Source organism: Emydura macquarii, unplaced genomic scaffold (genome assembly GCF_026122565.2).
Source record: "Emydura macquarii macquarii isolate MOO-44397 ecotype Brisbane River unplaced genomic scaffold, CSIRO-AGI_Emac_v2 contig_3305, whole genome shotgun sequence".
Classification (NCBI taxonomy): Eukaryota; Metazoa; Chordata; order Testudines; family Chelidae; genus Emydura; species Emydura macquarii.
This window is the reverse complement of record NW_027133442.1, coordinates 3,813,359-3,826,198: the sequence shown is the minus strand read 5'-3', so window position 1 is coordinate 3,826,198 and position 12,840 is coordinate 3,813,359. Positions and strand designations below refer to the sequence as shown.

At 50.5% G+C, this 12,840-nt stretch overlaps 1 protein-coding gene across 1 annotated transcript; it reads left to right on the top strand.

Moving 5' to 3' along the window:
* The first annotated feature begins 2,823 nt into the window (after positions 1-2,823).
* On the top strand, positions 2,824-12,507 carry PTCRA (pre T cell antigen receptor alpha). Its single transcript, XM_067532937.1, has 5 exons — positions 2,824-2,941; positions 4,609-4,926; positions 6,906-6,947; positions 8,759-8,864; positions 10,258-12,507. Exons 1-5 carry the CDS (start codon positions 2,860-2,862, stop codon positions 10,463-10,465), a joined length of 756 nt encoding a protein of 251 aa, XP_067389038.1. The 5' UTR covers positions 2,824-2,859; the 3' UTR covers positions 10,466-12,507.
* Positions 12,508-12,840: the final 333 nt, after the last annotated feature.

Genomic DNA, 12,840 nt, shown 5'->3' with positions numbered 1-12,840 from the left:
AGGCCCCGGGCAGAGTCTCTCTGCGATGCCGGGCTGTTGGCAGGTGCAGTGTCTGTCACAGGCTCTCCCCCGGCTGCGAACCAGCAGCGCCCGCGGCACGGGCAGGTGCCAGCCCGGACTCCGCCAGCCCCAGCGCGGGACGCGGCCGTAACGCGACTCCGCGGCTTTGCCCAACGCGTCCCGCAGCGCCCGGCGCTGCCCGGCCCCATCCGCGGCCTGCGGGGCGCTGCACCGAGCCCGGCCGGGCGCCCGGCGTCCGCGGGCGGGCGCTCGAGCCCAGCCAGGCCCCGCCCGGCTCGCGTCAGGGCTGCGGGGGCTCGGCCGGCCGGGCCCCCTCCCAGGGCTTGGGCCTGCGGGCCAGGCGCGAGGCGGTGGGGCTCGCCAGGCTCGCCGTGACGTTGGGCCGCTGGAGCCCGGGCAGGGCCCGGCCGCTCCGCACCAGGCGGAGGATGTCGGAGAAGGAGGCCGGGGGCGCCGGGGCCGGGGCTGGGCCCCCCTGGCTCCGCGGCCGCGCCTCCTCCGCGCCGGCCTCCATCGCGGCGAGCGGGCGCGGCAGGTACCACCGTGACTGCAGCCGGCGGGGGGGGGGGGGTGGAAAGGGAGAACGGCCGGTACCACTGCAGCCAGATACCGGAGGGGGGATGGGAGGTACCACTTTAGCCGCGGGGGTGTTGGGGGTTGTACCAAAAAGAGCAGCGCTGCTCTCCTGGGGCTGGGTCCCTCGGTGCAGTTCGGGCTGCAGCACAGCCACTGACTGGCCTGTCTGCTGTGAGCAGCCTGTGCCTGCCCGGTCCATGGCACTGCGCCACCCAGAGCAAGCCTGGAGCACATAGGATTCTTCCTACAGTCCTGCTCCTGGCCCTCACAGGAAACCCTTCTTCCGGAGGGCGGGTGTCCTCGCGACTGCCCCACACACACCATGGCAGTGACTCCTCTGCGCACCCCGCTAGCTGGGGGGAACCCGACACACAATGACCCCTGCCAGGAGGGAGCCTCACAGTGTCCCCCACCCAGGCGTGACCTTAGTCTGCACCCTGGATTCCCTGCCAGCGGGCAGCCATGTGCACCCACTGCCTAGCCCATCATGTTATACTTATAAAATAAACAGCAGGATTTTATTCAGGGGGACAGGGCAATACGCCACGGTTACTGTGAATACAAACATTTCAAAAAGCAGTTGCCTACACACACACACAAAGATGGAGTACAGTTACTAGCCTCAGTTGCTCATGTTAGTTCACTGGCCAGGTGGCTAAGGCACAAAGGAGGGAGCAGGGGTCTGCCCGTGCGCACCAACGCTCCTGGAGGGTAATTGTAGAACCAAACCCAAAGTTTTTCTTTTTTTGTTGTTTTTTTTGTATAGGGGGAAGCGCTTATGCTACTCTCTGGGTTTTGCTTTGTTATGCTGCATCTGCATCCTGGTGTGATTATTAATCGCCCATATTTTGCAAGCATGACTATTGTTGTTATTTATTACAGTTTATTTTGTTTTTATTTTTTGAGCTGGACCCCAGGCTTCTTAGAGTGGGCATTTTTTGGCCAGCTGAGTTGTAAAAGTTGTTGTTTTTACTTCTTTAAACATTTGAGGCTGGTGCCTTTTTTTTTTATTTTTTAGTTTTAGTTATTTATTTATATTAATATTTAATTAAATCTTGTAACTGAAAGACTCAGATGTTTTTTTTAGAAACAATAAAAAAAATTATTTAAAACATTTACTACTATTACAAAAGCCAATTTATTTAACAATGGATTTCTTTTGTTTCAGGACATCTGATGATATTACTTTAAGCAGGAATTTTAAAACATCTGTACTTTAACAATAGCAACAGTTTTACAAGGTACTCTTTGGTAACTTTACAAACAGGATAATTAACGACCAAATGGTGGTTTTAATCAAGATTTCAGGTAAACAGATGGTGGTTTTAAAACAACATTACTAATAGTTAGCAGATTGCCCTTTTACAGGCCAGGGAAACTGCTGTAGTGGTTTGTCACGTATCACAAGGGTAAAGGTATTTTAAATGTCCTTAATTATAGAATCAATATAACAGAATCAAGCTTTGGGCTTACACTCACCGAGAACCCCACCCAGGCACAAGCCATGCCCAACCAGCGCCACGCGTGGGACCATGTGGCTCACTGCATCGCCATTTGTCATGTTCTCTTCCCCTGAGCCTAGCACTTGGGCAGAATGGGGGGTCGTTCTTTCCTGCTGTGGCCTCCCTCCCTCCCTGGCCCCCCTGAGTCTCCCTCTGGATTGAGGTCAGCAGGGGCTACTCACCTCCAGCAGGGGCAGAATCCAGCACCTGGCTGCTTGGAGTGCCCGGCCAGGGTCATGGATCCCACTGGCTACCCAGTGTTAGGGGCATGCCGCCCCTCAGCTCCAGGCTTTCTGGGTCTGATCCCCCCAGCCTGACCCCATTGCACCAGGCAAAGCCAGTGATATGCGGGCGTGACCTCCCAAAGCGCATGGTATGGCTGACCCTGGCATTGCCCTCGTACAGGCTAATGGAAACCTGATGGGGTGATTCTACGAGAGCCCTCCGTGGAGCTGCGGGTTGGAGTCTCTGCCCTCCCCTTTGCCTGGGGGGTTCTGCAGCCAGGGGAGGACCCAGTCGTGCAGAGCTGTGCTCCCATACAGCAGGGCTGGCTCAAGGCCATTCGGATGGCTTTAGGCTCTGTCTGCCTATGGCTGTGTGGGCACACAAAGGGTTAAAAGACGCCTGGGTTTGTTTGCCAGGGAGCACGGCAGCTGGGTAGGCAGCTGGCGAGACCGTTAGAAGGGGGCAGGGAAGGGGGGGGAGGTTGAGAGAGAGGCTGGGGTCTCGCTGCCTGCTGCACTGTTCATGCCCTGCTTCGATGCTGCAGCCTCTCACCATGGGCCTGCCCTCCTGGCTGCTTGGACAGCTCATGGCCCCCACAGTTCTTCAGCTCCTGAGCCGTGAGTATGCCTGTCCCCCGGGGCAGGCACCTGTCGACTCACTCGGCTCCTTGCGCACCTTCCTCCGGGACAGGACGCTCACATCCCGCCCAGGGTAGCTGCATCCTCCTCTCCCCCCACCAGGAGATACATACGGGGCTGGGACCATCCCCCACTGTGGCAAAGGGCCCCACACCCCAAGGGACTGGCCAGGCCCCAAGGAGAGAGGACGGGGGCAGCTAGAGCGAGAATGGGAGTGATGCAGCCTGGCCCCATGGGCTACAGAGCACCACAGACAGACAGACAGACAGCCACGTATCTCTCCAGGCCCGTCAGCCATGCCCCCTTTGCAGACCTGTTGGGGACCTGCTCCATCTCTGGGAGGAGGCCTGGCCCAGCCAGGAGGCAGGCAGGGTTCTTGGTGGTGGGGGGCTGCTTAACACCCAGCCAGGGTGCAGAGTCTGCGCTGGGAGGTGCTCACGGGCTGGATCTTAGTCAGCACCTTAAGGAGGGGACTAGCTCAGAGCCATGGGACGGGGCAGAGGGCTGCAGCAGGTGCTCCTGTTTGTCAGTTGCTGTGTCGGCTGTGCCAAGGAGATCACTGGCCAGGCGGTTGCAGGGCAAGGAGCCAGAGCTCCTGGGACAAACTTGCAGCCTCGGGAAGAGGGTCTGTTTTTAACCCTCAGCCCTGCCCGGCCACATCCCCGCATTAAAAGGGAGCCCTGCCTGTGAGTGGGTTGTAGGGCTGCCCTGGGGCAAGGCCTGCCTCCCCGCTCCACCTGTCCAGGGAGAACTTGCTGAAGGCATCCAGTAAGCACCGACAGCGCACAGTTGGGCTTGCTGGTGTCCAGGGAACGTTCCCTCGGGTACCTGCCAGAATCGCTTTATCCCTGCTCTGGCCTTTGGTCTTTCTCTGACTACACCCATCAGATCACTGTGTGAATGGCAGGGCCACCGAGGGGGGGTACACAGGGAAGGACCCCGATTCTCAGCTCTGCACCAGCTCCACTGGGCATGGGGCCTGAGTGTGTGAGGAAGGGAAGGTCACTGTATACCCTCTTTTCTCCTGCTTCCAATGCAGGGGACAGCTAGGGTCCGGCCCAGCCCCTGCTGCAACTCCAAGTAGCCATAAGGCTGCTCTACTTCGCACCTGGGTGCCACAGTAGCTCTCCAGCCATGCCTCCTTTTCCTTGGCCATGCCTCAGGGCCAGAAGGAGGGTGGCAAGCCAGCTTTCTGACCCTTTGGTAGCACTCCTGCGTGTAGCAGTGCAGGGGCCCCACTGTGTTGTGGAATGGGGAGTAGAGGATGAGGCAATGCCATGGGCACAGGTAGGGGACCCCGCAGTTCTGGCCGTGTGGAGCTAGATGCCCAAGACTGCAGATACTGTGGGATGGGAGGAAAGGCCTGGACAGCATATGCCCGGTGTTTAATGATTAGCTACACCCTGCGAAGGAGCTGCAAGGACTGGGGGGTTTTGTTCCAATGAATGGCAGGGGGCAGCCAGCCCTGGACCTGACCCCTGACAGGGCACTAATAGATGGCCAAGCAGGGATACTCGCCCCACAAGAGCGGTTTGAAACTAGTTTTAGCCTCCTTGCTCCCAGTCAAAAGGGCTCTAGGATCAGGGAGGCCTCGTGGCTGGGACCTACTGTGTGCACTGCTAACCGGCTGGCTGTTGTCCCCCCAGGCAGCATCGCAGACCCTTTCCCCACTTTGGTGCCCCCACTAACTATGGTTGTGAACGGCGAGAGGAAGACCCTGGTGGTCTGTGTGGTGAACGACCTCTCCCAGGACATGGCAGATGCTATCTGGTTTTCAAATGAGAATGGGCATGCCCTAGACTCCTTCACCTATGGGGTTTCCAGAGAGGAAGACGGCACGTTCAGCACAGTCTCTCACCTCTCCGTCCTCACCACAGAACTGGAGTCCTGGGAATCCCTTGCCTGCCACGTGAGGCAGAACAGATCTGCCCGGGTATGGAGTGCCAGGTCCCTGCCTATCTCTGGTAGGTACCAAGCCAAGAGACTATCCATCACCATAGACCCCATCTCTTTTCTATTGCTTCCTCTGCTGCCACTGCCTCCATCTCTCCCCACCTCCACTCCCCTGGGAGTCCCCCTCTCCTCTCCATTTTCCCCTGATTCCAGCCTCCCGTTGGTCACGTTGTGTTATCCCTGTGCAAATGCCAAGCAGTTCATTCACACGCGGCAACCCAGGGAAAATAAGCTATGCTGAAGGGGCCTCTCATGAGGACACTGTCATCCAAAGAGAACTTGATTAATAGTTAATATGGCACAAAGGTGTCAAGAAGGCTCTAGTTGCAACAGACTTGGCAGGGATGACATCCTGCAACTATGGAATAGAGATGTAGGAGAGTGGAGACTCATCCGGGAAGGAGACACATGCTTAGCACGCTGTATTAAAGAGATCTCTACAAGGAAATGCACCATAGTTAGGCGGAAGCTAGCCTTCCACTATAAGCCCAATTTCGACATACACACACCTTCTTTCAAAACTAAGCCGGCTGCCTTCATTTTCATAAGCATGGTCTCCAAATCTGTCTGGAAAGGTTGAGGGAAACTGAATCAAGCTCTCGAGAGACAAATACTTTGAAACAACATTTGCAAAAATATAGATGAGGCAAAAAGCTGTTTCAAGCTAAGATTCTAAATATGCATCAATTACATAAGGGCATGTAATTATTAATTACTTAACTCCAGTTTTTGATGTGTTTTGCCTGGAACTAACACAGTATGTATGTGCATCATGCAACTGACAAAGTGGGTTGCAGCCCAGGAAAGCTTATGCCTGCAGAAATTTGTTAGTCTTTAAGGTGCTAGAGGACTCTCGCTGTTTTTACATATGTGCTGTGACTCTTTAAAGCTTGGGATTGCTACTTTTCTATATAAGTATGAGCTCAGGTTCCTGGTGCTTCATCTGACTGGGAAATTATTTTGTTCTGCGAGGTTTTTATATGGTGGTTTCCAGTCTAATAAATATGAAGTGCACAAACGCAATGTGATAGCTGCGCGGTTAAAAATCACCAAGGCAGGAAATGAACAAGTCAGTTGTAGCCACAACCCCAGCATCCATATATTACCCCTCCGGTAGGATTTGTATTGGGGGCCAGGGGACTGTCAAAGGCTCAAAAGAGGAGATAGGCACCTGATTTCCATGGAGCATCAATGTGAGGTGGGCAGCGAACACTCTTGTTCGGGCCTTGAAAAACATCTCCGTAGTTGCATAGCTCAATGTAGTACCCCCAGCCTGAAAAGCACGTATGTTGCTTTTGCTTTACCCAACTTTTAGTGACAGCGTCTGTGCAGCGAAGCAATTTTCTGCATTTAAAATCCTAGTGCATTGACTATTTTAAGACAAAAGCAAAGCTGGTAGGTGACCTTTCCAAGTTCTGTCCATTTCACCAGCAGAGCTGTTAAGCTTATTGATCCAGGGGTATTTGGTGTGCACGTCCCTTCTATCAGCTAGTTGCACATCTATATGTATATAATACCCCCTTGTGAAGTGTTTTCAGCTAATTACTTAAAAGAATTTATTATGCATGCTCAGTCGCACTTCTTCAAACACGCCTAGCTCATTTTAAAACTTGGCAAAGTAGAGAATCTTTATTAAGGACATTTATACATTAAAGGTGAAGTTTTAAAATTCAGCTGTTTGCATCATCTGTGCAAAAAAACAAAGGGGGGCAGCTTATTTTAAAGCAGGAAATGTGTGTATGATACATAATTATCTCAGAGAACCCCAGAAAATCCTCAAGAGAATGCACTCAGGCTTTCCAAAGCCCCTCACCTTGGAGCAAAAACCAAGAAAGAAAGATGTCAACCCAAAAGGTGAATGATTAGGAAAGTGATGAGAATGTGTAAGCAGGAGATTGTGGTGGGAACTGTTCTGCGCTTTAACCATGCAGTTGGTACTGTTACAACTACTATAATTCCTTCTACCAATAGTTATAACTCTGTCTTGTAGAAGACCACGAGGAAGAGCCATGTCTGGATGAAGACCAAAGTGGTAAGTAATAACTAGGGGTCTACTTAAAGTGCAAAGAAATCCTACATTTTTCACAGGTTGGTCATGGCATAAATAGCAAATTTCACGGATGTGTTCATACAACATATACACAAGTTCTGTATTCACTCAGTGCTTAATTTGTGCCGGGGCTTGTCAGGGCCGAACCCCAGCACCTCTAGGTTTGGCACGCCATAACCCCAGCATCCCTGGGCTTGCCACGTCAGTTATGAAAGTAAAAAAATTGCTTGATCCCTGGCACATAATTTCTTGAGCCCCAGCACCTCTTTCATTACAAATTAAGCACTGACTATACTACTGTTATGTTTGTAAGTCGCCCTGGATAAGGGAGTCTGCTAAATAAATTAATTCATAACAATAATAATAAAGTTTAATACTCAAAGTTGTATGTAACTTATAAATACACATTTATGCTGGCCTACAAGTACTTTTGTATACTTTTACCCTAGTATAGAAGACCAGATTTCAGGGGGAAACTAGATTTCACAATCCGTGACACATTTTTCACGGCCGTAAATTTGGTAGAGCCAAAGCAATAACCGTCCATTCCTCCCAGCACTCAGGAGCTGTGGTCTGGACACATTCACACTTTCTATTTGAACCTAGCTGATTCTGTGATGGAAACAGAAGGGCTGGGAAGAAAGGTATGTGGTCACCACCTCCTGATTTAAGCCTTTTATGAAAATGAACATCTGAAGAAATGGGGATAAATTCTGGCCTCACTTATAAAGGTCTAAATCTGGCACAGGTAAGTTATTCCAGATTTGCAGCAGTGTAATTGCAAACAGGATTTGGCCCACTGTTTCCAAGAGCTTTACTCATTGTGTGAAAGATGCAGGTTGTGAAGTGACTAACCCTTGACACCTAGACTTCTGTACATCAGAGGTTATAGCCCAGTCTCAAGGAAAGAGGCTGTCAGCAGTGTGAGAGTGCTTGCTGATGCTGGCAATTAAGGCTGGCATTGGTGGAGTGAAGGGGAGAACTGGCTTTGCATAAGGCAACAGGCTTGATAGGTGGAGAGAGCTAACTCGTGGAGGGCTTTGTAAGTACGGACAAGAAGTATGTGTTTGCGATAGGAGAAGGCAAGCCAGTGGATGGACTTTAAAAGGGGAATGATGTAGTCAGAGCGTGGAAGATGATCTTGGCAGCTGTTTTGAATGGATTTGCGAGGGAGAGGGAGCAGTAATGCTCAATGTGTGAGATGATCAAGGCTCAGACCAGAGATTTGGCAGCATGAGCAGAGAGGGAAGGATGGATCTTGGGGATGTTGTGCAGGAAGAAGGGGGAAGATTTAGACATGGCTTGGATGTGTGGGTGAAAAGAGACAGCGAAATTCAAGATGAAGCCAAGTCTACCATTTTACAAATGGGGAAATTGAGGCACAGAGTCAGCAACATACGTGCTGCTTCCTCCAGACCAGTGGTTTTCGTACTGTTGGACGCGGGTGGGATAGAAGTACAGTAGCAGTAAGATTTCACCGTAACGACACTGATGAAAGCAATGAATGTGCTACACCAAGTACCTCAGCTCTAGATGAAGTGCATTAGGTTTTGTCTATTGCTTAGACCGTGCTGCCTCCTGACAGAGCGGACTCCCAGGTTCTCCATCCAGCGCTACCCCCATCCAGTTCAAAGATCACTGCCTAGGAATAACCTGCCCATGTCCCAGCCATAGACACTGGAGTCCTGGTGGCACCATGTCTGATTCCAGACACAGTCCCAATAGGGTCCGTTGGTAACTCTTCTGTGTGGCGCCCCAGGGCCTGACGATGTGCACAATCCCATCTATTTCAGCTCTGCCCATGTGCTCACAAATCCTGATTCTCTTGGCCATCAGAACGTTGTTGCTGAAGTTCCTCCTGTTTGACATCCTGATCACCTGCAGCTTCCTCATGAAAGGGTAAGACACTGTAATGCAGGAGAACTGTGCAGAACAAGGGGTTCTAGTCCTGGCATCCAGCCACTAGGAAGCTTCTTCAGAAGTTATTCAAGTGTCGACGACAATTAACAAAACAATGACGTGCCTTAGGAGGCCGCCATTTTGCAGAACACAGTTCTGGGAATGCAGCTCCCAGCTGACTTCAGGGATAAGAGGGAGACTTTCAGAGCTGTAAAGAGGTGCTTTGGGTTCATTTAGAAATGGTTTTATTACTGCTGGGCCCTAGTTCTTATTCTGACTTTCCTTTAATCTTAGAATGTCTCCTTCCACTGTGTTGGAGTAGGATTTGCATTCCTCAATCTTAGCCGCCATCATAGAAGATTAGGGTTGGAAGGGACCTCAGGAGGTCATCTAGTCCAACCCCCTGCTCAAAGCAGGACTAACGCTATCCCAGCCAGGGTTTTGTCAAGCCACAGCTTATCAGCCTGGGTCTCCATCTGGGAAGTAGCACTAAAGTGGGCGAGACACCACAGGGAGAAAAACAGTCACAGGCAGAGCTGGTCAGGATGTATGAACTGTCTCTGGGAGGCCAGTCCCCCACAGGATCTTCTGCAGCCTCGATCACTGCCCCCCCTCCATAACCACATGGATGTCCTGGTCCACACCAGCCAATCCTTCTTCCTCCTCCACCCCTCACCTGTCTCCAGCTTCCCTTCTCCCCAACCCAGTTCTCCTCCTCTCCCCACTCTGTATCTTCTGCCTATCCTCCCCAACCTTTGTACTCTCCTCCTCCTTGTAGGCAGTGTATGTAGCTGTGTAGGTCCTAGGATATTAGAGACAAGGTGGATAAGGTAATATTTTTTTCTCTCTTTGTGCTGCTGTACTCTACTTAGTGGAACTTAATGCAGCACTGGATGGGAGCTGCTGCCCCCTAGAAATCAGAAGAGGGATGGCAGGCAGCTGCTCCTCTCAGGAGGCAGAGCGGATGCTGTTGCCAGAGCTGCTGCTAGCTGCAGAGCTGACTGAACTGCAGTTTGCACACACCCAGCCCTGGCTCGGCACCCAGCGGTTCTGAACACTCACTTATTAGCCAACCCCACGCACCACAGAGGACCCTATTTGCAGAGGTGCTGAGCACCTGCAGTGCCCATTGACTTCAGCAGCTATGGGTTGCTCCACCCATCTGAAAGCCAGGCCGTCCTGTGTCTTGCTGGGATGAGAGCTCTCTGCTGCATGTTGTGGTGTGGCAAGACTTCATCCATTCTGAGCAGTGGTGACTGGAGGAGGGGTGATGATTTGCTGCTGCTCTCCACAGCACATCGCAGGTCGCCCAATAAAGCAGCAGAGACACAATGGAGACTGTTCCCTGCCATCTGCTATCCTCGGTCCGTCACCATGTTTCATTTCCTTTCAGGGGACGCCAGGCCCTGCAGCTGAATTCTCCAAACAGTTCTTCTGCTCAGGCTTGGTTCAGCAAAGGAGAATCAGCCTCGCCTGTCAGTATGGAGAGCAGACTGAGCCAGAGACCGAGTCAAACAGAGTTAGTGACTGGAGCTAGCCACCCCATGGGTAGCAGAGACAGAGCTTCCCACACCATTTCCATACACCTTCCACCCTTCTGAGCTAGAGCAAATCAAATGACTCACTAGCAGCTTTCCTCACAGTGGGACTTGGGGCAGTTTACAAGGTATTGTGCTTGGTTTGCTCCTTTCTCTGTCTGTCATGCTGATGTCAGCCAGGACAGGAGCCATGGTGGACACGCGCCATGTACAGAACAGATGGTCCCAAGCTGGACTGAAGTGCAGAACAGAAGACCACAAACCTAGACTAATGGCATACCAGCCAAGGGTTGAGTTGGGCATGGGCCCAGGAGCTCGGCCTCAGGTTTCCCTCTTGGTCATCAGTTCTCATTTTTTGTTGCTAGGTATTTTTATTGATGTCTTACTGGGTAAATTGCACAGCTTGCATAGGAGTGTGCAGCACTGTGCTCTGTGTATTAGCAACAGCGATACATGGCTCATCTCCAGAACCCTACTCACAAACACCAGGAAACACCTGCTTGGTAAAGAAAGTCCTCAGCTGGGCAAAGAGAACCAGTTTGCTTTCAGAGCCAAGACCCAGGGAAACTCTCTTCAGAAGAAGTCCTGTGGCTTTGCAGCTGTTCACTAGAGCTGAGCAAATAATGCATTTTTCGTTTCAGGGACTGAACCAAAATAATAATAAATAATAATAATCAGGTGTGATTTGAATCAAAAACAATTTTTAGGGCTTTTTCATTGAGTTGAAAAACTCAAAATTTCATTTTGAATCAACTGAAATGTTCTAGTCAACTCAAAAACAATTCCCTCCCCCCCCAAGTTTTTGTTTAGATTTGGCCGTCTGGGGTGTTTTTCACCTTGTGTGTGTGCATGTTTGTTTAATTGGTCAAATTTGAAATCAAAATGCCATTTCAAATTACAAAGTGAAAAAAAACATTGACTTTTAAAAAAAAATGTTAACCAGCCAAACTATTCGTTGAATTGGACCTGAATTCGGCAAATAGTTTTGGACCCCCCCCCCCTCCCCCCAAAAAAAAATAAATAAAATTTTTGGTTTAAAAAAAAAATTCTGAAAAACATTTGTTCAGTTCTACTGCGCACCCAGAACAAAAAACAAACCACGTACAGTCTGAAACTCTCCCAATCCAGGCATGGAGAGTTATTTCTCTCTAGAGCAGCAACTTCTTTCTGCGCAGTTTACTACTTTGTATCTGAGTACAGCTTCTCCAAGTTCCAACACCTGCAGGAACTGCTCACAGGTTCCCCTTTCTCATGTAGGCATTGCCTGTTTTTATAAGGGAACCAGAACTATAAGAAAGAAAACCCCTTTGGGTCCCAAGCGCTCTATACGGCCTGGTGCGCAGGACTTTGCTCAGCCTATAGAGGAATGAGGAGAAAGAAAACCCCTAACCTATTTTATAATTATAATAAAGTCAAACCCATACAGCACACCCTTATTTATGTGTGTCCAATCTGTGGATGTGTGTGGACAGATTACAAGGAGGACACACACCCCCAGCCCTCTTCTCCCTAGCTCTTGCAGCTAGCATTTCTGGCCTTCTCAGGCACTTTTGGACACTGAAAAAAGAATAAAACATTCATATGCTGCACCAGTCCTGGAGAATGGGGGCCAGGACATGAAATGAGGGTGGGGATTGGATGTGGAGAGGACAGAGGTAAAAGATGTGGAAAGGAGAATGAGATGAAGAGGAAAAAATGCAGCTGGCTCAAGCACTCGGGCCACTCAAAAGCCACCTATAACCTGCTAAGGGTGAATGGCCAGAAAGTTGGATTTCTATGCAAATGAAATATAATTTGCATAGTACATTGAAACAATTTGCGTACATGACACCAAGCACTATATTTGCAAAATAAAAGAACTACAGACTGTCCCCCAAGTTATTGTCCCCACTATCGCCTAGATCACTCACATTCACTCTCTGCCTCAGATCCACAGCACCCTGATAAAACTTTCCCCCACTGAGCTTTTCACTTTCAAATTGGGGGTGTAAATAGAGAGGTGGAGTAAGAAAAAAAGCTATTGCTGCTGCAGCAGGTTCACTTTAGGTTGGGGTGGATGTAGGCTGGCAGACAATGAACAAGCATTTGCTTTTCCCCCTGAGTAACTGGTTAAATTAAGTGACTAAATGGTTAAATACCCCAGGTTACTCTGATGGGTAAGAAGATCAGCGGGTCCCTCAGCTCCAAGGTTTATACTAAATAAGTCCCCTGGGCCCAGGCACCTCACACATCCCCCAGGAGTTTTTGCTCTGGCCATTACACAGCAGTTCTCATTCCCCACATTTATTAGAACCAGGCACTTGGTCCACTTCCTTCCTCCATTGCCCAATCCCTCTAAACCTGAACCTTTCCATAGAAGCCTGTATAAAGGGGCTGGCTCTTGTGAGGTCACACTTCTCCTTTCTCTCTAGTGTAGCCACCATTGCTACACACTCCAC

Excerpts from the sequence above, each read along its gene's own strand:
- PTCRA (XM_067532937.1), top strand. The coding sequence starts at position 2,860 with ATGCTGCAGCCTCTCACCATGGGCCTGCCCTCCTGGCTGCTTGGACAG. Across the intron at positions 2,942-4,608 it reads AGTTCTTCAGCTCCTGAGCC|GCAGCATCGCAGACCCTTTC; the intron begins GTGAGTATGCCT and ends TTGTCCCCCCAG. Across the intron at positions 8,865-10,257 it reads TGCAGCTTCCTCATGAAAGG|GGGACGCCAGGCCCTGCAGC; the intron begins GTAAGACACTGT and ends ATTTCCTTTCAG.